General features: G+C 50.6%; 1 protein-coding gene across 1 annotated transcript in view; it reads right to left on the reverse strand.

Annotated features, from left to right (window-relative positions):
- Positions 1-298: 298 nt before the first annotated feature.
- LARP1 (La ribonucleoprotein 1, translational regulator) overlaps positions 299-25,124 on the reverse strand; it is a 38,816-nt gene continuing 13,990 nt past the window's right edge. Inside the window, exons 2-20 of the mRNA XM_065734672.1 lie at positions 24,369-24,395; positions 12,765-12,826; positions 11,223-11,288; positions 10,181-10,352; positions 9,442-9,573; positions 9,103-9,246; positions 8,234-8,396; positions 7,834-7,978; positions 7,439-7,613; positions 6,767-6,936; positions 6,106-6,465; positions 5,239-5,362; positions 4,473-4,678; positions 4,269-4,375; positions 3,734-3,885; positions 3,451-3,595; positions 3,164-3,273; positions 2,561-2,688; positions 299-1,480 (exon numbers count right to left, since the gene is read on the reverse strand). Coding sequence (XP_065590744.1) covers positions 1,268-1,480; positions 2,561-2,688; positions 3,164-3,273; positions 3,451-3,595; positions 3,734-3,885; positions 4,269-4,375; positions 4,473-4,678; positions 5,239-5,362; positions 6,106-6,465; positions 6,767-6,936; positions 7,439-7,613; positions 7,834-7,978; positions 8,234-8,396; positions 9,103-9,246; positions 9,442-9,573; positions 10,181-10,352; positions 11,223-11,288; positions 12,765-12,826; positions 24,369-24,395 — 2,801 coding nt within the window. The 3' untranslated portion in view covers positions 299-1,267. The remainder of the gene's footprint in view (positions 1,481-2,560; positions 2,689-3,163; positions 3,274-3,450; positions 3,596-3,733; positions 3,886-4,268; positions 4,376-4,472; positions 4,679-5,238; positions 5,363-6,105; positions 6,466-6,766; positions 6,937-7,438; positions 7,614-7,833; positions 7,979-8,233; positions 8,397-9,102; positions 9,247-9,441; positions 9,574-10,180; positions 10,353-11,222; positions 11,289-12,764; positions 12,827-24,368; positions 24,396-25,124) is intronic.

Here is a 25,124-nt window from a genome sequence, read left to right on the forward strand (position 1 = left end):
CGGCAGCAGTGCCGGGAGGAGTCTGTGGGTGTGGGCCAAACGCCCAGCACGCCCTGGGGCACGAGAGGCCAGCAAGCCTCCCCATTCCAGCTCCACCATAAGGCAACTTTTTTTTTTGTTGGTTTTTTTTTGTTGGGTTTTTTTTTGTTTTGTTTTGTATTTTGTGTTTTTTTTTGTTTTTCTTTTTTTCTTCTTCAATTAATATATCCAAGGAAGAAAGCAAAGGGAGATGTCTTTCCAGAGTTTTTGTTGTTGATGTTTCAGGGAGTATTGTGGGTTTTTTTTTTTTTCCTGTTGTTGCTGTTTGTTTCATTTTTCCAATGGAAAAGGAAGAGAAAGGCTCCTTCAGCAAAGTCCTGTCTTTGCATGCAGTGGGCCCTGGGCAGGCGGCTGTGGCATCCACGCAGATTAAGTCCAGCTGGCTGCCAGCCTCCCAGCTGCCATCCTCGCAGGAAGGAGTCATAACAAACCTATCCTTGGCAAAGGTCCTTTGGTTGACTTCCAAACTGTCCGTGATGGAAGGGAGAAGAGATGGGTGGAGGGAGAGCCAGACCCGCGGGGGAAGGTTGGAGGTGAAGGCGCTGGGGAGGACGGCCCGGGAAGACCAACAGGGCTGCGTGCCTTGAGCGACCATCGGTGTCGAAGAAGCACTGCCCGACGTGATGTCAGCCAGGGATGGGAGATGTCAGCCAGGTCATGGAGATCGGAGGCTCCGCAGCACTGCAATGCTGTGGCTTCGGCCCCTGCGAGGGATCCTCACTCCTCCGAGCTTCCTGGCCAGGCTGCCCAGCGATCCAAGGGGGGGGACACAAAAGGAGTCACCAGGGCTGCACAGAGCAGACTTGTTTTGGTAAATCTGGACAAACTTCTAGCAATAATTTAAAACTTGATATATATATATATAATAATTAAAAAATCTCCCCTTTCCAACCCAGCCAGAATTTTTTTTTTTTTTTGAAAAGACACTGAGACATGAGCGTGTACACAGGAGGGGAGGGATGGGAAGGAAAAGCAAAAGATAGGTCTGGTGGGGGTGGGTCTGGCTCTGGTCAGGTTTGTAATAGCAAAATGGTGTTTCAGATGCCGATCGTCTTTGCTTTCCAGCCACAAGAGAAAAAAATCGTGTGCGTTGAAGTTCCTCCCAGCGGGATACTCCTGGGCACCCACATTCCAACTCCCATTCCATCCCACCCCTCATCCCCTTCTCTGAGCCAGTCCCCCACCAAGCCATCCTGTCTCCTGGTGGGAAGCAGAAGCTGCATCCTCTCTACTTCCCCACTGTCTGCGACTCTGCAGCAGGGACTTGCTGGCTCAGGTTTTTGGCATCCTCTTGTGCAGGCTGACTGGACGAGGCGTGGGCTTGGCTGGGTGGGCACTGGCTGACCGTTTTGCTGGAAGACTGGGATGGGTAGCGCTTCCTGCCATCGCCCCCTGACGTTGTCGGGTATCTCTTGTGTCCACCTTCCTCTCCCATGGGTGGCTGTAACAGAAGCACCCCAGTATCAGCACAGCTTCCTTCAAATACACTGTCCCTCCCCTGGATTAGACATCCCTGCTTCTCACTGCAGACCCTCTGACCCACGGGGAACACACATACCTGCCTAAGTCACAGTATTAGGACAGCTGCTCTCCTCTCCAAATCCACCACTGTCAGAAGTGCTGACAGTCTTCTAAGAAAGACCAAGTTGTTACCATGTGCTTAAGGGAACTCCTTCTTCCAGAGAGGGGCAGTGTCCAGAAGTCTAGGAGCCAAAGCTGCACAAGGCTAGCTCCATCAAGCCATTAAGGCTCAATTTCTTCCTACTTTTCTCCTCCCCCTCCAGATCATCAGGGAAGAGGCACTCATCCATTTCCCCAGAGAGCTGTCCTGAAGTGATGTTCAATATTCAAACCCTGCAGCAACTGCTCTGCTTAAGAGACACCAAGACAGCAATGACAGGAAATCTGACTGATAGCTCAGACAGTATATGAAAGACACAAGAAGTAACAAAAGACCTAGCACATGTCTGCACGGGCAATGCATGCATTTCTGCTGCTCCATCCAAACCATCAGATATCCTCCTTTCCCCACTCAAAGGTCTATCCGCCTTCATCATACCCATCTGAGTCACATCTCCTAACCTTCACGCATCTCTGCTCCTTGCGCTCCAAGGATGGTGCGTGAGCCTCAGCTCCTCAGCTCCTGATGGGCTGGCAGCAACATCAGCACAATCCTGCCACATCCAGCCTCACTCACTAGCCAGCTAAGGTACAGAGAAACACCTTCATTTCCCGGGGATAGGGAACCACATAGGGCTTCTTAATATTAATTTCAGCCCTGACTGGCTTCTGAGCTTTTGCTGTCTCAGCGATGCAGCTGCTGAAGAACGACTTTGAAGCGCTGAGGCTGCTTGTTCCTGGCCCAGCTGCAATGATGGACCATGACACTAGGTGTCACTGGACTCCCCCCACCACACTGCTCAGCAACCCTGTCCTGAAACCCTCTGCAAAGGGCAGAGAGGCCTTGGAGCAGTCGTGGGGGTCCCTTCACCGTGGTGTGTGGGGCACTGTTTGTACTCACATCCACTCGGAAGTCCTCGAGGCGCTTGAACTTGCTGAGGTATTCTTGCAGTTTGCTGTTGATGTCCAGGTTTTTGGCTTTGGAATATTTTAAGAAGGCCCAGAACTTTTCCAGCCCGTAGAGTTGGCCTAGAGGGGGAAGAAAGTCAAACCAGGAGTCAGAAGTCTCTCCTCATGCCTTCCTCACTGCCTGTCCCACAGGCCTACCTGTCCTACTGGTTGGCACTGAGAAAATACAAGAAACCTGGAGGAAAGCAACCTACATCAGCACAGGGCAGCTCCCTTGATGGGAAATGGCTCCAGGCTGTGACAGGGTTGGTGATCATGATGAGTGGTGGGAAAGCTGTGACTTTCCACAATCTGGCTCCATACCTCCCACAGCCTTCAAAGCCAGTGAATACTCACTCCAACCTCTCCTGCAAAGCAACACTCTATGCAGGAGCATTCCTCACCTGCAGTACAGTAGTGTTCAAGGATGTCATAGTCTGTCACTATCACACACAATTACGTGGCTTCCCACAGGTCACAGAAGGGGGCACAGGGGCAGCTACTCACCCAGACTACATCACTGCTAAGCTCAGGTGAAAGCAAAGGAGACACTTACCAGCTTCATAATCCTTGATGGTCTCTTCTTGGAAGTCTTTAAATATGTCTGGCCGGAACTTCTTCTCCAGCCCATAGCTGTAGTATCGGAAAAGGCACTCCAGACCGTACCTGGGAACACAAGAGCAAGTGGTGCTCAAACACTGGCGTGTGCAACACCTAGGCAAGAACCCTGACGCACATCCGAAGAAGGAGGTGGGTCCTCATCCTACCTTCAAGCCCTCAAAGACCAAACCCCTTTCTTTTGCTCCCCTCTCAGAAAAGGCCACTCTACTCTCCTTCTCTTACCTGTATCCCTCCTTCCCATCCTCCACAGCCAGCTGCTTGAACTCCTCATACATTTTCTTGTTGAAGTGATCTCGTAGGAAGAAGGACCAGAACCGGAAGAGCGTGTTCATCTCCTGGGACTGACCAATGCCCAGCCGCTTTCGCTCTGTTGGAGGAAGAATGGCTGGTTACAAAAAGATCCTTTCTCCCAGGGAACCAGCCCCTCCTCACAGAGAAAGGACACAACAGATGACAAGCATCCTGCTCCACACCCAGTAGTGGGCATCCCTCCCCACATGCCTACCATTAAGGCAGCGCCGACGGTACTTGTGGTAGACGTGTTGCGTGAAGCCGTTCTCCTTGAGCAGCTCATGTGAAGGATGCTGAAACTTGGGCAGGGACTGTGGGGTACAGCCGTAGCTTCCGACGGCCGGGGTTCCCTCAGAGGGGCTGGAGCTGTACACAAGAGATCCTTGTTAACCCCTCTCCTTTGTAAGCAGCCAACAAACAACACAGTGGAGTCACGCTCCACCCTGCAGCACTCATCTGTTTGTCCCACCAGCTCCCTGTGACTGCATCCACCCCAAGTTTGGGACCTGAGCTACAGAGCATCCTACTAGAAAGAAAACCAACATTCTCCAACAAATCGTATCCCATTATTTCAAAGCTTCAGACTTTCCACAGCCCCCTCTAGGATGAGATAGGTCCCAGCTCTTTCTGCACCCACCTAAGATGTGACCTGCCCTATGAGATCAAACACTGCCCCTTCCCTTTTCCCTCACCTCACTCCCTTCCCTGTTTCTGGCCCTTCCACAACCTCATTCTCCCATCTCCAGTACCTGATGGAGGCAGTTCGGGGCCTGTGCTCCCGGGAGTCCATCACCCAGCCCACGTGGCACTCCATTGGGGGGTTCGAACTGTGCCTCGTCTTCCTCTTCCGTGGGGTCTGTAAGACACAGTGCATCAGAGACGTGTTGCCTCCTCTCCACATCCCAGCAGGGAAGTCCTGACCTCCCCCACTCATGGCCCAGCCCTGGTCTCACCTTGGCATCTATCGTCCTGCCCTCCTTCACCACTGGGTAGAATCGGGGTGTCTGTGTTGGGTCCTTCAGCTGAGGTGTGCGAGGGGTCCGGGGGGTCCTGGCATTGCGGTAGTTGGGTGATTCTGGTACAGTTGTAGGCAAAGATCGGGCGATGGTTGAAGGTTCAGGGACTCCAAACAACTTGTTAGCCAAAGCATCTGTAGGTACTGCATAGATAAAGCCCCCAAAGCTAGGTCAAACTGAGCTCTGAGTACAAGAGCATCAATACAGCCAAAGAGCATCCACTGGGTGAGGAAATCTTGGGCACATCCCTTACTCCTGAGACAAGCAACTGCAAATCCAGTCTGTGACCAGAGAAACTAAAGCCTAGCAGCAGGGAAGCAAATACTTTCAGGGACCCTGCGAAGTATCTGCTTTCTAGGAGATCAGATTAGTGCTATGCCTGGGCATCAGACGCCACCAACAGGCAAGTAAGGCCCAGTAGGTAACTGCCTTTAAAGAACTCAGCAAGGCACACAGCAATGGGAGAGTCCAAGAGGAAAGTCATGTTCATGGAAGTCTGCTCAAGTTTCCTCACTCTGTGGAGACACCCCCTGCTTTTGGGCTTCCTCTTCCGGAACTCCAAACTGTTTAGCTGGGAGAACAACACAACACTGGGAGAGATAACTAGCATCCCTCTAGCTGTTTCTGAACCTCTGAGGACCACTCACCAACAAGAAAGGGGACAAATTCAGTTCTACCCATTCCTGTCCCCATTGTCTCTTACCTTGCTGGAATCTGGGGGGGCCAGGAGGGACCTCCTGGTTTGGATCCACGGGGGGTTCTGGGGTCAGAGTATCAAACTGCTCCCTGCTGATCATATTCACCTTCTTGAAGTTCTCCACCTCTTGCTGCATTGGAAGAGGAAGATGATGCAGAAACCAAACACCCTCTTGCCCCATCATCTCAACAGCTCACTGTGACCACTCTGCTTGTGCAACAGTCACAATGCTAAGCACAAGGTACAGCTTCAGTCACTGCAAGAGCCTGGGGGCAAGTTCCCGACTGCAAAAGTCACCAACCTGGTACTCAAACTCAGAGAAGCAGGTGAGCTTTCTATAAAAAAGCCCTAGTCTATGAAAAGTCACAGAAAATTGGAGAATAGCACAGGTCAAATGTGTCCCAGTCATCAATGAACGATGCATCCCCAGTTAACTGAGGACTCATGGGACCGTGCCATTAAGCACCAGGCACTACAAGCAGCACAGAGAGATTACAGGTTCTCTCCTGTAATCTGGCACTGCCTATGCACTACTACAGTCTTGACCATCCAAGACCCTGGCAGACAGCAGTGCACTGGACCACATTTTCCAGGCCACCCAGTTAACAGAACCTCAGTTAACTGGCTGCAGCCCAACAGCATGTTACAGAGCTGTATTTATCCCAAACATGGCACAGCATAACACTGGGAGTCAGGAATCCTGAGCTCCGCAGGAAGACTAATCCCAGCTGAGCTCTACCCTAGTCATGTGACAGGATCTGCTGTACCAAACCCAAACCATCACCACAGCCAACCCATCATATACGAGGCTCCCTGGGAGGATCCATGTACCCCATGTCAATTAATTCTCCTCCCCAAATCAGCCTCTCTCACCTTGATCTGCGAGTACTCTGGCTCAAACTGCTCTGTCCACAGGTCTTGCTCGTAGTAGTACAGCCCATCATTGATCACCTTGGCCAGCTCTGAACTCATTTTAGCCCTGGATGTGTGGTTGCCAGTCCGGTCTCCGCCAGGATGCCGGCGTAGGTAAGGAGGCGTCTGAGTCACGATGAGGATCTTGTTCACATCCCGATCATCAATTTCGTAATCTGAATCCTCATCTGACCAGTCGGTGAACGTGTTCTTGCGGCCATCCATCTGTTCCATCTCCTCATCGAAGAGGAAGTCCAACTCCTCAGGTTCATCTTGGTCCTTTTGCTTCTGCTGCTGTGGGGTCTTTGACTCCTCTGGTTTCTACAGGTAGGGGGAGCAATGGTGATGCAGCACAAAAAGCATAGAGCAGCACAAGCCTATCTATGGCTGGGAGACCCAGCTCTGGCTCTTTGTTTCTTTATGGCAGCCAGACGCTGCCCATCTGGGGAGAACACCTCATTTATACCTCACAGCCACTGAGGAACAACCCCAAAGTGGATGGAGGCATCACTCACGACCAACAGACCCCTTATGTGGTCTGAAATCTGCAGCTCACTTGGGGTTAGAGTCCCTCGAACAACCAGTAGGCCTCCACCCCAACAGTCCTTACACTGCTACGTACCTTGGGCCTGGCTGGAGAGGGCCGAGGCCTCTTCTTCACTTCAATCCACGTCTCTGAATCCAGGTCGGGCAGGCTTGTGGACAGGCCCTTGGGCATTGTCTTCAGGTTACTGACTTCCTCTGTTTTGGTGGGGACTGGGCTGGTTGGACGCGGGGAGCCAGGAGCAGACTCTAGAGTCAACAAGCCACAAGTGCTTTAGTGGGAGGCTTGAGTGGTAGCGTACGTAACGCACTCCATCTACAGGAAGTTATTTTGGCAGCACAGCTTGTGGGACACATGAGCAGGCAGTGACTAAGGCAGGAATATTCCTGCTTACCAGCATAATGCCCCAGAGTGCTGAAAAAAAGTCTCTGGTTAAGGCTGTGATGCTGGTGGTGACCACAGGACTTTGCAGGTGTGGGTTTCCCAGATACGTAGAGAGCCCTAAAGCAGGTGGTGATTTTGTTGCTCTGGGAGAAACTTTCCCATGACAGCCTAGAGCCAGTGAGATGTTCTGCCTGAACTCTTAACAACAGCACCAAACAGATCCCCCACTCGGCTACTCAAACTCACCTCTACAAACCAAAAGGCAGAAACCTGCCATGGGGAACGCTCTTGACTCTCATGGACTCAGACCTGCTGTGGTACCAGAGCTGGATCCCACACCTCCCCCCACAATCCCCATATGCTAACCTGTCTCCTTCTGGAAGCTTTGCCGGGGCACAAACTCAGGGCAGTTGATGAACTGTGAGAAGTCAGTCTGCGTGTAGTCTGCCATAGGAGGGCCAGGCAGAGCCCATTTTTCTGGCTGCTCTTTTCTTCTGATCTTCTGGTCCACAATCTCTACCACTTTGCTGTCCTTTAGAGCCTGGAACCAAGTAAAATCAGGTTAGCTCAAGGCCCCTGCACACTGAGGGGGCTCAGCCTCAGCCCTTCCTCCTCGTGTGATTCAAGAGGAAGAAGGATCAAGTCAAGGACAAAATATGGCATCACTTGCATCTCACCCACGAGCTAGCTAGAAAACAGGCCTCAGACAAAGAAAATGAGAAGCCAGACATGAGAGGAAGTTCAGCCTTCCCAGCCCTCACCTTGATGATGAGACTGATGTCAGTAGTCAGCGCCTGCACCCGGTGGAAACTGGCAATCAGGGTGATGGGAAGGAAGCCATCTGAGTCCATCTTGCGACGCAGGAAGAAGTCTCGCTCCAGGTTGTCCACACTGAAGTAATATTCTCTGCATGAATAACACATCAGTGAGAGACTGGTACAGCCAGCTTCCTCAGGACAGCCCCCATGGAAACAATCCCCTCCCTGCTTCTGGCTCTTGTGAGGCTGAATAGCACCAGCCCAGGAAAGCAGCAAACTGGCGCTGCAGAATGCACAGCACACGATAAACACATCTCAGCTCTAACCCTACCCCAGAGATTAGCTATGCAATCTCTAGGGAAAGCCATTGGTGAATGTCCCACCAAGGAGGGGTAGTGCTTACATCTGCCTCTTGATGTAGTCCTTGAGCAGTTCCTGGTCCACACTATAGAGCTCGGTGCTGCTAATGTTGTCAAAGTAGTAAGTGATGTTGCTAGCGTATTTCTGAGTGCGGGAGCCATCTGAGCCCTCAAATTTCCGGTATCCATACTGGTAGTCAAAATGCCCTGCAAGACACCAACAAGGGAACGTCCTGGTTAACACAGAGCCTCAAGATCTGCCAGACATCCTGTGCTGCAATGTGGGGCTGGGCAATAGCACTAACAGCTCTCTCAGCACTGCCCTTGCTGCAGGAGGGATCCCAGTGAAGCCTTGACACACCAAGGCAAAGAGGGATCACTAACTATCACCCAGGGGTAATTAGATAACCTAGGCAACCCATCAAGGTTCTGCAATGAAGATGTGTCAGGGTTCACATAGACACAGCTGCGCCGAATGCCAGTAGATGCTCTTCCCAAGAAAGATTCCTGATTGGCTCTCAGTGTGACATAAAACCTAAGCAGGATATCAGCATGCTGCAACTGCTGCACGCAGAAGTGCTGCAAGGGGCAGAAAACAGGTGGAAGAACTTGGCCTGAATAACAAAGACATTCACCCTCATTAAAATACTAACAAGAATAATTTGCTGTTATTAAAATCAGCTCAGCTGGATGCCACCTTCAGAGCAATACACAGTTCCTCACAGAGGATCTCAAATCAAGAATCCTCTCTGGCAGCTCACGCTGGGATAATCTGCCACATTTCACCATCTCCCTGCAGCACTCCACCCTGTCCAATCTGCTTCATAACCCCAGGTCACACGCACATAGTCCTGCACTCTGGCACGTGCCCTGTTCTCACTTTCTGCCACAAGACAATACAAACAGCAAGCACCTCCTCTGCCACGGCCCCGGCCCCTGCCACGGCCCCTGCCTCGGCCACGGAAGGCTCCTCTTACAGCTCCCCCCTCGCTCTTCACACTGGAGGTCTCATCATGGTCCTGCCAGGGGCGCTCGTGCTTGTTGTCCGGGTGCCAGCCTGCAGCAGTCAGACAGAGAGAGGCAGAAGGAGCGTTACAGGATGAAGGTACTTCCTCAGAGCAAGTCCACTGGCCCCGGAGCAATCTGACTCTACAAAGCATTCCCACCGCGCAACCCTGAAGCCCTGGCAGCAGGGCTCTGTTGGCCCTGTGGTCAAGGAAGCAGAGCAGAGTCCCATCCAGAGCCCTCACACCTTTCAGCTCGCCACGGTTGTTGGAGAGGTGCCTGTGCTGCTCATTTTGTCGGTTGTTCCGAGAGGCTGTTTTGTCCCGAGGCACCTCTGACTTCATGTCTATCTGCAAAGGGACCCACTTGTGTTTGTTGCCTGCAAAAGGAAAGGATTTGAGTGTGACACGGGTTCAGAGAGCAGATGCTTTCATCCCACAGCCACTTCCCTTCACACAATTCACCCTGGGGGGGGAAGCAGTGAGGATGTTTGGACCAAACCTTTGCTCCGACATCCCCTGGAGCCTTCCTGTCACCAAAACTCTGTAAGGGGAATAACGAATGCTGAAAGGCTCCAACTGAGATTCTTGTGCACAGAGAAGCACGATACGAAACTCCACTGTGGCTTCATGCACTTGTCCTTCCTTTCCTCCCTTTCCACCCACTAAGGCTCAGGCTACAGCAAGCCCACACGGCAGCCACAGCTGATGCAACCCACAGAAAGGGGCTCTTCTGTGTCACCACGGAGCACATGTAATTAGGCCAAGCCCTCAGCATCTGCCTGAGCCTCTCCAGATACCAAAATGATGCTTTGCTCTGTTGATGTCCGCAAACATCTTTTCACTGCAACTGTCATTGTGCTAAGACTGCAGCAGGTCCCAGAGGCAAAGTGGTGGACACTTCCACCTAGCTTTGGGTCACAGAAAGGAAGACAGGCTGTGCCTGGGGGACTGACCCTGCCAGGAGCCTGCCATGTCCTGCCTTACCTTTCTTCTTCTGGGCTGACTTCTGGTTGTCATCGTCACCGTTCTTCTCCTCCCCAGACTCATCTGATTTGGTTTTCAGGCTCTCTTTGCCATCACTCCCATCCCCTTTCTCCTGTTCTTTCATGTCTTTCTTGATAGGCAGTTTCCGGAGGGATGGTGCTTTGTGTGGCTGCTGCAGGCACATTAGTGAAGAAAGACGAGAGGCATGAGAAATTGAAGAGCTGGAAGCAGAGCCCAGCTCCTGATGGGAGCAGGAACAAGAGGACCTTGCCCTAGGCTGGAGGCATCCCTTCTTCACAGGGCCCAGAGCTTCCTGGTTCCTGGGGACAGCCCAGGGCACGGAGCTCCACAGATGCTGGGAAGTGCTCAAGCTAAGGCACAAGTCCCAGGCACAGACATTACTGAGAGGAACTGCCAGGAGACCTGACACTCCTTGGATAGGTGTGCAAGGTGGGGTTCTATAAAAGACCAGACTGTCACGTGAGCAACCCTGACAGTCAGCCAGGAAGCAGTATCCCAAAACAGCACCCATGTCTGGAGCAGGAAAGAATGGCTGTGCTCCTGTACCTTAAGCCCTTTCTTGCACGTGCCTTCAGCTTCCCTAGTGAAAAGTCTCAGCTGTTGCTCTGCTCTCTTTTATTGCACTGAGCAGCGCCGAAGACAGCAGGTCTGGGAGCTGCCATACCTGCTCCACCAAGCCCAGGGCTTTAGACTAGGCTCCAGGAATAGCATGCAGGGAGGGAGCCCAACTTGCAGGGAAGCCCTAAAAGGCAAACCCCTGCACCCAGCATGCTATTCTTGGCTGCCCTCACACTGGCACTCAGCACCCCAAATGGCCTCGCTCAGCCAGAGCTCCCAGTGACACAGAGGGACATGAAAGTCTGCAAGGGCCTGCTCATCCAAACTAGCACTTGAGCTGTTACCTGGGAGCAACAGAGCATGCAACTGTCTGCCAACCACACAGCCTCCTTGTGCATGCTACAATGGAAGCAAATTACTGCAGCTCAGTCAGCTGCAATGTCTGAGGATTTTATCTTCTCACCTGGACACTCTTGTGGGCTATTTCACCAGGAGTTGGCCAATTTGTAGCATCACCGAAGTCACCAACCTTCACAAAGAGAAAAGTCCCATTAGTGCACAAACTACAGATGCCGTTTTCTGGATCAGCAGTCAGAATCCCTCCCAGTGACACTGTCATTGTCATTATCCACTGGTGTTCCACAAAGCTGCTCCCAGGAGGCTTGGGTATGACACCCAAACCACATGTAGAGCCTTTCTCCCCACTCTAGTAGGACCCCTGAACTAATTCCCAATGACTGCAGGTAAATATACATCTGTCAGAGATTGTTATGAAGCTGCCATCATCCCTGTAAGCTCTCAGCTCCCACTCAGCAGTGTATGGCACAAAGCTGCCTGAGGTAACTCCTAACAGTCCTCATCCCTTGGACAGGTAAAGAACGCAACTTTCTGCACCCTTAATTCACCTAAAGCAATGACATACCATCAAAGAAGCTGCCTTCACCTATTGGTAAGTTACAGTCAGGTTTAGTTTCATTTAAGGGCCCAATTGCCAGTGTTGGAGACAACGAAGTAATAGGACCATGTGATAGAATTGGTGAAGAGAAAAAAACAGTAGTAATAACAGCAGTTATCTGGTGGTGATATTCCAGAAATCCCACTGACACATGGGAGTACCAGCAATCTCTTTCACTTAAGAAGTGATCTGTCCACTCTCACCACTTCCACCTCCTCCAGCTTTCAGAGTAGGCATGCAAGGAAAGGACCCAAAACCAGCTGCCTGGGCATACGATGAATCACAGCTGGGCATTGAATTTACAATGATCTGGGCACAGAAACTCCTCCTTGTAAGTTAATTTGTAGTTACCAAGTTGCCCATAAAATCACATTTCTACATTCAGGTGCCACGCTTCTCTCCCTAGGAGGGGAGTTTCTTGGGAAAGCCAAGCCCGTTTCACAGACAGAAGCACCTTCTATACCCAGAACCCTCCTCCTTGAGATGGAACAGATAAAGTCATATCAAGTTTCCAACATGTCTTCAGTGGCCGCTGGGAGCCAACACCAACAACCACATTCCTAGCTGTGCTCCAGCTGCATCCAACATCCTCAGAAACAACTGTCTCTCTATCACAGGTTGATTCTTTGGAACAGATTGGCCTGGTTCTTCCCAAGAAGTTGCTCTGTTTGAAGTCAACTACCCTTGCTCTCCATATACCAGTAATGAACAGGCTGGAGAGGGAAGAAAGAAACCTGCAGATCTAAGCCTTCCACATCCAGCACTATGTCATGAATGACCCCTTCAGACAGGGAGGTGAACCAGGTCTCCCCCAGCCCAGCTGAGCAGGAACCATTCCCCAGAGCACAGAAATACCAAAATACTTAAAAAGAAATGAGGACGTTCCTCTGCATGCTCTTTGCTGACATGCAGTTCAGTATATCAACCCCCTCCACCACCAGGCTTGCAAAGGAAGCCGTCTCCTCACCATATCCTCAAGGAACTCACACAGCACTGACATCTGAATCAGAAGCTAGAGGCCAGCGAGGGGCACAGCAGGCATGGACTTACCTTGCTTCCCTTCCGCTGTCTCGGGTTGGCAGCCCTCACCACTTTAGCAGGAGTTGTGTTTTCTGCAAAAAAAGAGGAGAACAAAATTGTTAAATACAGCTGACAGTTGTGGAAGCAAAAAGCAAGCCACCTCTCCATTCAGCACAGCAAGGCTGCAAGGGAAAGATGAGCAGAAAAAGGGCCAGCTTCAGTCCTGGGTTTCACAGAGGCCCAGCAAGATTAAGTGGAAGCGCACTGAACACAGAGCCCTGCTGCAGTACTGTGCAGAAGATATGGAGTGAAGCCACATACTTAAATCAGTCACTCGTGATTAATACAGGAGTCTGATGCCCCAAGAAGATGGGTCCTGGGCCCCGTTCCTCTGCGTGAAGGCACTCCTGCACCCAGCTCAGCCCTCCTCTCTTGGCCTTGCCAGTCAAGGAAGAAAAACAGTAAAGAGTTCAGCTTGCTCCATGAAGCATCACACAGAACTTGATCTGCTGCTACGCACAGCAAAACAAACATGCCCTTGAAGAGGCAAGGCAGCTCTCCACACCAGCACAGCCAGCTCCACGCAGTACTCCGACGTGTACCCACGTGGCCCAGCCTGCAGCACGTGGACACTGCTCATCTCGTGCCTTGCTTTGATCTTTGGTGCATCCCAGCACAGGGCAGTAAGTTCACAAGAGGGAACACATAGTGAAGGAGCTAGATGTGGGAAAGGCTTAAGCCCCGCTGCAGCCAAGGGTATTTAAATAACGGAGTGCTTCTGGGGTAATTTAAGGTTCAATACCTTGAGCCCTGCCTGGAAGAAGAGCTGTCAAAACTGACCCTGCCAGAACAGCAACGCAGGGTCAGGCTGCAGCACTAGTCCTAAGTAAGGCTGTAACGAGGTTCAGCCTCTGCAGCCGTGCAGGATTTTGGTGCAGGGCTTCAACACCCACGCCCTGCAGGGCATGCTGGCTGCTGTAGGATCTGCACAGCCAAGCAGCCACGCTGGGCTCACCACTGAGGCAGCTCCTCCAACTCCACTGTCTTTATTAGAACAAAACCTTCCAGACTGGGGTAGGAAGGAAGGTGAAGAGTATCAAGGAATTGCAGGGGCTATCTGGGGACACCCCAGGAACCACCACAAATAGCCTAGCTAACTCCATTCAAAGTTGGCTTTGATCTGCTGCAGAAGACAGGTCAACTTTGCCTAGATGATCAAAACCGGTCCCCTTCCCTGCCTCAAAACGTATGATTCATCCTGCTGACCCAGCCTTGCTCTGAGCTGGAGACTTTGAAGTGTCAATAAAGCAGAGCCAGACATGGCAGAATGGAGCCATCTGCACTCCCCCTCCCCAGCTCCCTTTCATAAGGCTCCCACATAGAGATTTCACCCCATGGAGAGCCCAAAATATCAGCCATGCCCCCAAATCCTTCCCCTTTTCCTCCAGAAGCTTCTCAGCCTGCCTACACTGCTTCAACCACCAAACAGTGGCAATCCCACATGTGTCTCATTCATTCCACGTGCATCTCATTGAGAATCCTGGCTCCACAGCACAAAGCTTGCCAGAAGGCTTTTAAACTTCCCTTCCTTAAAACAGCGTAGGAAGAAAGAGTGCTTTCAAAACAGTCCCTAAAACTCTTCCACTCGACACCCACAGGTGTCACCAACTAAATATAGCTTCCAAACGCACCAAGTGCTAGAGCACAAGCCTGCAGCCAGCCCGGTTTTCACAGGTAGGGTGTACCAGCCTGCTCTGACAGCACCAACATACCTGGCACTGCTGAAAAAAAAGTCAAGTAACTGAGCTCACTTGGCAGCCTGGCTGCACACGGATCTCTTGGCTGGAGCAGAGCAGGGCTCATGGTCCCAATGCACAGGTCCTGGCTGGTTGCCTGCTCCCACCTTGATGCAGCCCAGAGGTGACAGCGATGGCATCCTGCTCTTTTCTACAGCTGCTCTCCAGAGCATCAGAGACAGAGAGGCTTTCGTGCATTTTTGGGAGAGGGTAAATAAAGGGAACCTCCTCTGTACCTCCCCAGGAAAGAGGAGGGCAGAGCAAGGGTGCCAGGAGAGGAGTGGGTGCTGCAGCCTCTATCATCTTTAAGAGTGAAGGAGTAGATGATTTAAAACAAGTTCTGCAAGTTTTTTTTTTATCAGCGAGATAGGAATAGGGATCCCTTATCTAGCCAAGGTGCTGAGAAGACTAATTAGCATTTGCAGAGCACAGTGGAAGACAAAACATACCCGGCACAGGCACAGCACTGCAGCAGCACAGCACTGCAGCTGGGTGGGAGATCGATCCTGGGCATATAGCCAGAGCAGCACAGCACAGGCTGCTCCTGCCAGCACGAAGGGAGCAGAGACCCATGGAGAGCTCCGATGGAGAAGGGGCTGCTCAGATGAAGGCAGGAGAGCAAGGGGGTGGGAGTGAGCAAGCAGACAGACAGACATACCATCTGTAGAGCCAGAGCTGTGCTGAGCAGAGACTGCGTGCTTGGGCTCCTCCAGGGTGAGGTAACCCAGACCTCTTGCTGAGCTGGACAGAGCAGGGGGACTGAGTGCAATCAGTGGCTCTGCTGAAAACCTGACTGAGCACCGAGAGGAACCCTGGAACAAAGCAAACCATCCTCCCTCACCACTTCCCAGGGCATGCAGAGCTTTCAGGCTTTGGCTTTTTGATGTAAATATTAGCAAGAGATTGACCCATCACGCAAATCTCATTTTGCACTTATTTGGTTGCAGTAAAAAACAGTTGCATTAGCACTGCCTGAAAACCTAAACCAGGATCCCCTGTGTCATGGAATGGCCAGGAGAGCAGCAGGGGCAGCCAGTGGGTGAGCTGTGCAAGCCTGGCAAGAGGACAGAGACCAGGGAAGGAAGCAATGGTTTGCCTGAGGTCAGAGAGCAGATGCTAACACAGCCAGGAACAGAAAGTTTTGATCCCAAACACTATCTGCAGCCTTCTGCCTTCTCTCCTCTCATTCTCATCCCAGCAGTATGACTTCAACAGGAGCACTGGGGTCTTGATGGTATTGCTGTCAAAGTCATCCTAAGGCCGAAGAGCTCTCTGCTTTATAACAGTCTGAAGCACCTGGTGAACACCACAATGGGCAGGGCTGTGAGAGCACTTGTGTTTTCCTTCCTGACCACAGCTGCTACAGTAAAGCAGCCCCCTCCACAGGCATTAAAGCAAGAAAGAGGCAAGCAGTTGAGCAAAGACCTTGTATGCGGAAGCACAACAGCCTCTGCACAATGAGCAGACAGCAGCACAACAGCAGCTCTGCAGCCACACGTGCTCCCCAGCGAGGCCTCGCTGAACACAGGCAGAGACATATTTACAGCCTTACCTGGGGAAATCAAACCCTAAACCAGCCAACCCAGCTCCGTGCTGTTCCTTATAACCACTGCAGCTTGTAGTAGATTTTTAGAGAACGCAGATGAGAAGCTGGAATAAATCTGCAGGGCTGGGCAGGGACCAGGGATTATGCAGCAGAAATATCCGCTCCTCTAGCAAATAAGCTGCAGTGCCTGCTCCTGGCACACCACTCAGGTGCAGCGTGGACACTACAGCCAGGACAGCCTCTGGAAGGACAGCCAACGCTTGCAGCTCCCAGCAGGAATTCAGAGTCCTTCAGGGTTCTGCACGTGCTCCAGCCCTTAAACAGCACACATCCCTCCTTTCTGCAGGATTCAAATCAACAGAAGGAAGCAGTTCTGCTGCCCAACTCTGATAGTCCACAGCCTGGCATGTGGGAAAAACTGCTGATAAAGGTGTTTTTTCAGCCAAGAGCTTGGACTTTGTGCTGGAGAGGCAGAGGCATACACTCTGTGCTGCAGATCTTGCTGGGGCAGGAGATGAGCTGGAAGCCACAGATTCCCCAGAGCGCAGGATGATCTGCCCACATACCTCATGGTCTAACAGGATGCACTTAACTACTTTGCAGGGATGAGTATCCAGACTGCCCTCCCTCCTCCCCATGCTATGTAGGATGCTGATGCGCATACCAGCCAGGTACTGCAGCCAATCCTTTTCCTTAAGGGAGAGCAGCTCTGGCAGTACTGCTCTGAGGTCTTCAGGTGAGTAACAGCAGCTTGAGCAAGGGGAGCTGAGCACTAGATGCATCTGAGCAACTTGCAAGGGAGAGAAGAAACTGCCTAGACTAAGCTAACACTACAAGGAGAAGGCACTGCTTTATCCTCCTGAGAAACCAAAAGACACCAAATGTGACACCCTCCAAAACCAGCAGACAAAACATCAAACAACTAACAGCTGAGAAGACTACTACTTGATCACAATGTTTTTATTTAAAGACTATTTGTCAAGACACAGAAAATCAGCCTGTGGACCAGCAGCTTCATCCAGAGGTAGTTTCCTCCTTGAGTTTTCAGAGTATGGTGAGAATCCCTCCAGGGTACAATACACAGGATAGACCTATGAGCACAGCACTGACCTGCAGAGCAGTTTCAACAGAGCAGGGCAACACACCAGGGCCAATCTGCAGAGCCTCCACCAGAGCTGTGATCACAAGAACTGGCTTATGAACCAAGTGGGAACAACTACACACAGGCTTACTACAGCGTGTTCCTGTCATGACAGCATGGAAACATAAGGTATGAACTCAAGCCTCCATCCAGGTCCCAAGCAAGCCCTCTTTTCCAAGGCAGGCTGATCCACTCAGCAGTGGGGGCAGGGCAGTGATCTGGGTGAGCTGGAAATACATGCCTACATAGGGATTCTTCAGCACTCTGGAAGACAATCTTTTAGCACTAACCAGCTGACATCTACTGCTCCTGGGACTGCAGAAACCACCTGCAGCCAGCTGCCTGGGCCCACTGCCTGTAGCACACAGTCTCCTGAGTTCCAGCAGGCAGCACAGCACCCGGCCCTGCCCACAGGGGTAAGAGAGGGCTTTTGACACCTCTGCAATGCTGAAGCTTCTTGCATGTGCAAGAAAAACTGCTGTGGAATGGACAAGGTGAGGAGCAAGCAAAAGATCTCCAGCTCTAAAACAGAACGGATCCAGCACAGCACGTGGGCAGTCCACTCAGCAGGACAAGACAGACCACAGAATCCATGGCTCCAAGCCTTCCAAAGGAATTTTCTGCAACTCAGCAGACAGCTCCACCTTACAAGCCCTACTGTAACAGCAAAGGAAGCAAGGAGCTGCCTACACTTCTCTGCAATGCAAGCTCTGCAACGGCTGCAAAGATCACTTGCTAAAAATAACTTCAAAAAGGGCATCTGACAGCTCTGCAAAGAGCATGGGAACACTCCTCCCACCTGGGTGTCCTAAAGCAGGCTCTGGGAGGGGAGCACGGGGGTTTGCCCTGGGAAAAGGAGGGACACTGAGGGTACAGGCAGCTGAAGGCAACATGATGGAGCCACAGCCCTGGCAGTGCAAACACCTGGGTTGTGTCCCCAGCTCTGCAGCCTTCCAGCTCAAGACAAAATTCTTCAACTTGTAGCCAAGCTATCATCAGGAAGGAGCAGGTAAAGAAACACCAACAGGCATTTCTAGCATTAACAGCGTCAGTGAGGGCACCACTGAGTCTTCCCGGCATAGGTGACCACAATTAAAGGTAGCAAATGAACTGTCTTAGGGGCAAGTGACATCTTTCCACCTACTTTTCAAGCAACATCCTTTCCTGAAGAGAATTTCTAGGAAACTTTCAACAGAGGCGATACACACACTGCACTGATCCCTGGGACACCAGGCTCACACAGAAGGGGATAACAAGAAGTCCCCCAGTTCTGTAAGGAAAACTGACTCCTCCCATAGAGTCTAAAGCTTTTTGCTGGAAGAACTGGTGGCTCCTAAACCACAGGAGCACCTCAGTGGGGATGTGGCTATGAGTGCACAGTAGAGCAGACCCAGGCACTGTCACAACCAGGGAGCTGGGCTGGCTCTGTCCCCAACAGTCCCAAGCCACCTCATTGTCACCAGGGAAGGACAGCTGAGCCACACTGCATCACCAATTCAGCCTCAGCCCAGCTTTGTGGTGCAGACAAATCTATAGCCAGCATAGCACTGAGCCAACAATTCCCCTGTCATCACTCAGAAGAGCAATGCCAATCACTCCAATGCCTCCAAAACATCTGCAAACCTTCCCTAGTGGATTAAAGAGTTAATGGAGAGGGCTGAAAAAGCCAGCTGTGCTCACAGCTCCCAGGCATCAAGAAAGCAGGGCAGACCCAAACCTGTGAACACCCATCAGGAGTGAGCTGTGGTTGCAAATACTGAGCCCTGAGAAAAGGTACAAGTTGCTTCAGCTGCTGCTCAGGGCAACGAGGCAAAAGCAAGGACACCTCCATGCCAGAGAGAGGAGGATGCCAGGGAAAAATATTTCTGCTTGGAGCCTGGGCAGTTTATACTCAGCTCCAAGGCAAAACTGCGAGGGCCTAGGGACAATTCCAGCAAGCAGATGAGCCAAGTCATGGAGTCTGAGGGTCACGCTCTCCTCCAAGCCGGCTCCAAGACCAGCTGATAGTTCATGACCTGAATATCAGCAGCAAGGCAAAGGGAGGAGCAATGCAATCAGGAAGTACAGGACGGCAAGGACAGACACACAGAACACAACAGGACTTGCAGCTCCTCGTAGAAACGCAGAAGAAAAACCAACTCACCTTTGGGGGCTACTGATTTGCAAATTAAAGGAGGTGTCCTACGTGTCCTACCAGGACTGGCCTCCACCCTCCAGGACAGACCTGGAGCAGTTTCCTCCACTCCTGCTTACCTCTGCAGCAGCACTCTGCCTGTTCTGCCTCGCTCTAATGAAAAGCTAGTTAACAGTTAATTATTACCCATTCAGACACACAATCCCCTACTCTGACTGACTGTTGTCCAGGAGGGATAAGACAGTCACGTGATGCAAAAATCCCAGCCTTATGAAAGCACAGGCAACTATATTTAGTTTGAAAAAACGATGACCTAGTGGGACCGCCCCTTCCTGTGCCCAGCCCCTCTGAGGAGCTGGTCTCTGACATGCACAGGAAGCTCAGCATCAAGCCAAGCTGCAGGGTTGAGATCAGGACACTCAGCACACAAGTGATGCAAGGTGTGTGTACACATGCAGGGGTGCACACGCACTGGTTGTCCCATGGGATGTCCCAGAGCACAGCACAGGCTGGGGAGACCTTCCTTCCCTCCTGATTCTTGGTGTTGCAGGTCACCTTGTCAACTACAAAAACTGATAAGCACCAAAAGCAACAAACCAGGCCCAGCTCAAGGTCCTGGACCTTATCACGGAAGTAGGACGTATGCTGGGAACTTCACTGGTGTGACCAGCACAGGGGTGGCACTCAGCAGAAAGGCACCAGTTGCCATTTCCCACCCAGGGCTGGCAGTGACGAGTGGGGCTCCGCTGCCGAATTCAGCTCTGGATAAGAGGAGGGAGGTGATGTGCAGACCTGCGACGGCAGGACCAGGGCTGGAATCAGCCCTGTGCCTCCTCCTGTGGTGTAGCTCAGCCAAGGAAGCAGACATGGATGTGCTGAGAACAGAAAGGGAGCAGAAGCAGCTGTGCAGAGGTCACGCACGTGCTGTCACCATGCAGAAAGGGCCCCAGAAAAAAAGGTGAGCAGTGACAAAAGCCCAGTCCTGCACAAGCATCATCTGCTCCTCCCTCCCACCTCAGTGGAGGGGCTTCAAAAGAAACAGCCTGAGGACCAGACATCGTTAATCTCTTGTCACTGGCAGAGGGGTGTTCTCTGCATGCATCCCGCTGCAGCTGATGAGACAGCACAACCAGCAGAGCCCGCAGCGCAGTAGGGAGAGGTCACTGTGTCGCAGCCAAGCCCAGGCTCCATACAGATGCAATCCCTTTAATGGCCGTCAGCCCCTTGTGCAGCTGCAACTGGGGACTTGGAAGCTGACAAAAATCCTTCTACAGAAGCATCTGGTACATCTCACTGTAAATATTTAACAACGAACAGACAGGAACCTAGAGCCAAGCGCTGCCATGTGCCCCTTCAGCTCTGTGCCTCCCAATTGCCAGGGGGGGAGGGAATGCACAATTCCTACAACAGGCACCAGCACAGGCAACAGAGGGGTCATGCAAGGAAAAGGTGCAAGCTGAACACAAGCATGCATGCCTCTGGAGAAGCTGTCATCTTGAAGAGGAGATCCAGATACTCGATTTCTAGAAAGGAATTGTGAGAAAACTCAAACAACACCAGCCAGTCCTTCCCTGCTGATTCCTGATGTCAGGGTATGCTCCCATAGCACAAGAAAAAATGTCCTCAGAAGCCCCATATCTCAACAGCAGTGAAATTCAAGTTTTTTCTTAAAAACCTGGAAATAACACATCCTGCCAGCTTCCTTCCAGTGCACACAGATACATGGATCCTGCTACACCCAGCATCATGCTTACCCATCCAGGCAGGTGGCTGCTTCTCCTTTCTCAATACACACTACAAAAGCATAAATAAGACCCTAATCAGAGCAAGCCTTCCCAATGGAAGCTGAGTGCAGCCACATACTGAAGGGAGTGCAACAGAGCACCATCTCTCCTAATTTAAAAATACATCTCCTCTCTTTTTTTTTTTATAAGACTAAAAACTGGGAACTGCTTCTGTGCACAGTGTGAGCATCACCCACATTTCTTTATGAAAGAGCTTCAAGCATAAAACTCAAAGCAGCATTTGTAACTTAAAAAAGTATCTCAGTCACTGCTGACCATCAGCTCAGGATGAAGAACACAAACTGAAAACAACCATCCAACCATCAGGAGTAGTGTGACCAAGGCAAAGAGCATCATTTGCTGCTGTATTAAACACTGGTGCATTTACAACTGAGTTACACAGTCAGGTCTGGTCTCTGCACCCCAACAAGAACAACACAGTTAGAGATGTATGGAGAAAATCACACAGAGCAGAGGCAGCCCTTTTGGAGGCCTGACCAAAAAGGCTGAGGTTCTCCACTGCCAAGGGAGACGGGCTGACCATGATGTACAATATTAGAAGGATGCTGCATGACAAATTGGAATCAGGAGCGCTGCATGAAGCTGGTAGGGATCCACTTAAAGCAAGCAAAGTACTTCAAGCAGCAGACAGTAAAACTCAGCAAGCCCTCTGGCAGTAAGCCCTGGGTAGCCTTGCAGAGGATTCACAGCTGACACATCCACAGAGGTCCCACTGGTGGCTACCTCACTGTCCTCATCCAACAGCAGGAGTGGGGAAGGGGAAAATATCTTTCCTTCTGCTCTCTCAACACACAAATGAGCTGAGCATGCATTTTCCAAGGATGCCGAGATCTCCCAGGGTTTCTCCTAAACTCCAGATCACAAGACTTGAAGTGGCTTCTTCTGAAAAGCAGCCTATATCTGAAGTCCAGTTGCACAAAGTGAGCAAGGAGAGAACTGAGACCCACTGCACCAGACATGGGTACGTCAGCAGACTCTTGGAGAGAGCAGCTTTATTTCCAATGGCTGTTAGGTAAGCAGGATGCAAGCACTGCTTCCCTTCCACCTTGGTGTCATCAGCACATAACACCCTGCTGAGGGCGGAACGCCTCCAGCACCCGTACAAACAAGCAGGTGCATGCCCTGGGGCATGCCACAGCTGCTGTGCCTACAAAATGGCTGGTGCTTCGGCTCAGGCTCCTCACCCATCCAAGTCCCAGCTCTGTTGCCCCAACTCAGCATTCTCAGACACTGTGCTAAATGGGCAAAAGGACAACAGACTTCATTGAGAAGGGAAACAAGCCATAAAGATCCATCTGGCCTTTTAAGATTAACCTTACAGAATAGGCACTGACATAGATTATTGGAGTCTGGGTGATTTGTAGCAACAGAGTATAGCAAATTAACTTGCTAGCAAGAGAAAGGAGGTGAGGAAGTCAAAACCAACAACCACACAAGTGCAGAGCTGCTGTGATGCTAGGAGCACCCTGCCGGCAGCGCTCCTCTGCCCTTGTCTGCTGCATCCACACTGTGCTGTGTGCAGGGGCATCACACCTTCTAAGTGAACTTTAGTGTACCAGGAAGAAAAAGCACAGTGGGAAGGCTTTTCTGGAGAAGGCATGAGAAGACATGACATGCAGTGTCAAGAGGCCGCTATCATTAATAGGAACCCTGTTTAAGGTTTCATTTAAGTACTTAAAAATAGTGAACTGCAAAAATCCCCCAGCCAGGTGGGCAATGTTTTCTACAACACCACTGACTCATAACATGCCCTTACTGAGGCACATGCTATCATCTGCTGCAGATGCACACTTGTGCCCCACCCCAGAGCCAGCTGTGAAGGTCCACAACCAGCTGGAGCACAGAGGATGGAGCAGTGCCAACCAGAGGACATCTCTGCATCTGCAGCACAGGCAGACAAAACACAACACCCGATGAAGGCAGACCTTCAGCAGTGCAGAGGCTTCTTAAAAAAAGAGGGAAGAAAATCCCTTTAAGACACAGAAATTTTTCTGTGAAGTGATTACTCCATACTGGCTTCAGGCAGCCTGTATCTCCGCTCCTCCAAAACCAGCCTTAATACTTCACTTTCATGCACGTTATGAAAGTAATAAAGAATGTGAAAGGCTTAACAAATGGTTGGGTTACTTTCGTATAACCTAGAGAAGCAACTTCTACAACACCAGGAGAATCTGGCTGTATACCATGTTAGCTGGCTAGAGCTCCAGAAACAAATATACTCACACAACTTTCAACTGTCTGCTCAATTCATGAAGCCAAATTGCTGTCTCCAATGTCACATCATATCTCTTAAAAAATAGTGATTTACTTTTTACTGAAGCCAGCTTTAAGATAATGGAGCTGACTTTCATGCTTCCAAATCTTGATCGTGCAATGCTTCACAATCAGCAGCAATTTATCCTCACACCATTGCTGTGAACTGGGGAAATGTAATCCCATTGCAAAGCCAAAAAATGCAGACAGGAGGTGGACACAGCGATGTGACTGAGGCTGCTCAAGGCCACATCAAGTACAGCCCCATATTGCCAGTGCCTCTGCTACAAGTCATCCTAAAGGCACTCTAGCTCCTAGGATAACAGGATGTTCCTGAGTTGTTCTTGTTATCACTGGGTGAAACATAAGATCTCCCCTTCAATATGGGCCCAATCCTTTTATGCAGGGTCCATCCTTATGAGACTCTATGCAGTCTGGAGTCAAGAAGTTAACCCTGGTCTTGCACTGACAGCAAACAGGTGCAAACTGTCCATTAGCAGAGATACACAGTAACAGCAAATCTGGATCTTTTTAAGGTACTGCAAATTCAAATACACACCTTCAGGTTTATGGACACATCAAGCTGTTGAAAATATACATAATAACAGCAACATTCTATGCTACATTTGCATCTTGAGACAACAGTTACATAGAACTAAAACCTGTAAGTTCCCAGATTCTTTCACTATGGAAAACCAAATCCTCCAAGCTACAACGTTTTGGGAGGAAAGCAACCTTCCACCAGCTGTGATTATCATTACATGAAAGCATGAATGTCCCACTGTTATACAGGAACAATAACAAAATATCAGAGGGTCTTTTTTCTTTTTTTAATGCCTGTTGCACATTCCTGTACCAGCCTTCTAAATTTGGATAGTGCTGACTCTGTAAAAAAGAGAAGTGCAGGAAAGACATGGGGGAGGGAAGTGTGAAGAACTCCATTTTTAATTAATACATACCAGACTGGCCATCAGCTGGAAATATGTCTGTAAAAGAAAAAAAGAAAAAAAGTCAGTATTAGTTGCAGCTGGAGTGCAAATCCTATTTAAAAGGTTCCTCCTCTCCTCGTTTGTTTGCTTTAGCTAAACAGAACAAGTATTTTCCTAGTATCTCAAGTTAAACATCAATCTAGCTGGGAACCCACCACAATTCAACCACTTGTTGAGAAAGATTTTGAAGGAGTTAGTGCTTACTTGGATGTATTCTCTCATTAATAGCTTTCCACACAGGCTTCTAACAGACAGCACTGAAGAACAGAACAACTGCAAAACATACACAGCCCCAATCCATGAGCTAGCTGCTGACATCCCATTGCTCCCCCTGAGCCAGGCTGTCAAATGAAGACCTGTGCAGAAGATCTAACACAGTGATCAGCCAGAGAAGAGCAGGGGAAGCCAAGGCAAAAATCAGATGGGCTTTTCTTGTTGGTTCCATTCTTTGCAGAAGCACACAGGAGACCATGCATGGAGAAACCTTGTTGATAAATGCTTGCTAAGATGCTATGGAAACAGTGTATTTTAGAGAGCAATATACTACATTTTCTTCAAGGAACTTGGAAGAATAGGGGGAAGGGAGGCTGCCAGCAAGCCAAGGTCCTCCTAGGACAGGGGCAGGCCCCTGGCTCCAGCTTATCAGCTGTCCAAAACACACATTCAGTTGGAAAGTCACAGGAGTTGCAGCAAGGACTACCCCTTGGCCAGGACGATGCTTTCCAG

This window comes from Cyrtonyx montezumae, unplaced genomic scaffold (genome assembly GCF_038088225.1).
Source record: "Cyrtonyx montezumae isolate F1298 unplaced genomic scaffold, pur_monq_1.0 scaffold_18, whole genome shotgun sequence".
In the NCBI taxonomy this organism is placed as follows: Eukaryota; Metazoa; Chordata; class Aves; order Galliformes; family Odontophoridae; genus Cyrtonyx; species Cyrtonyx montezumae.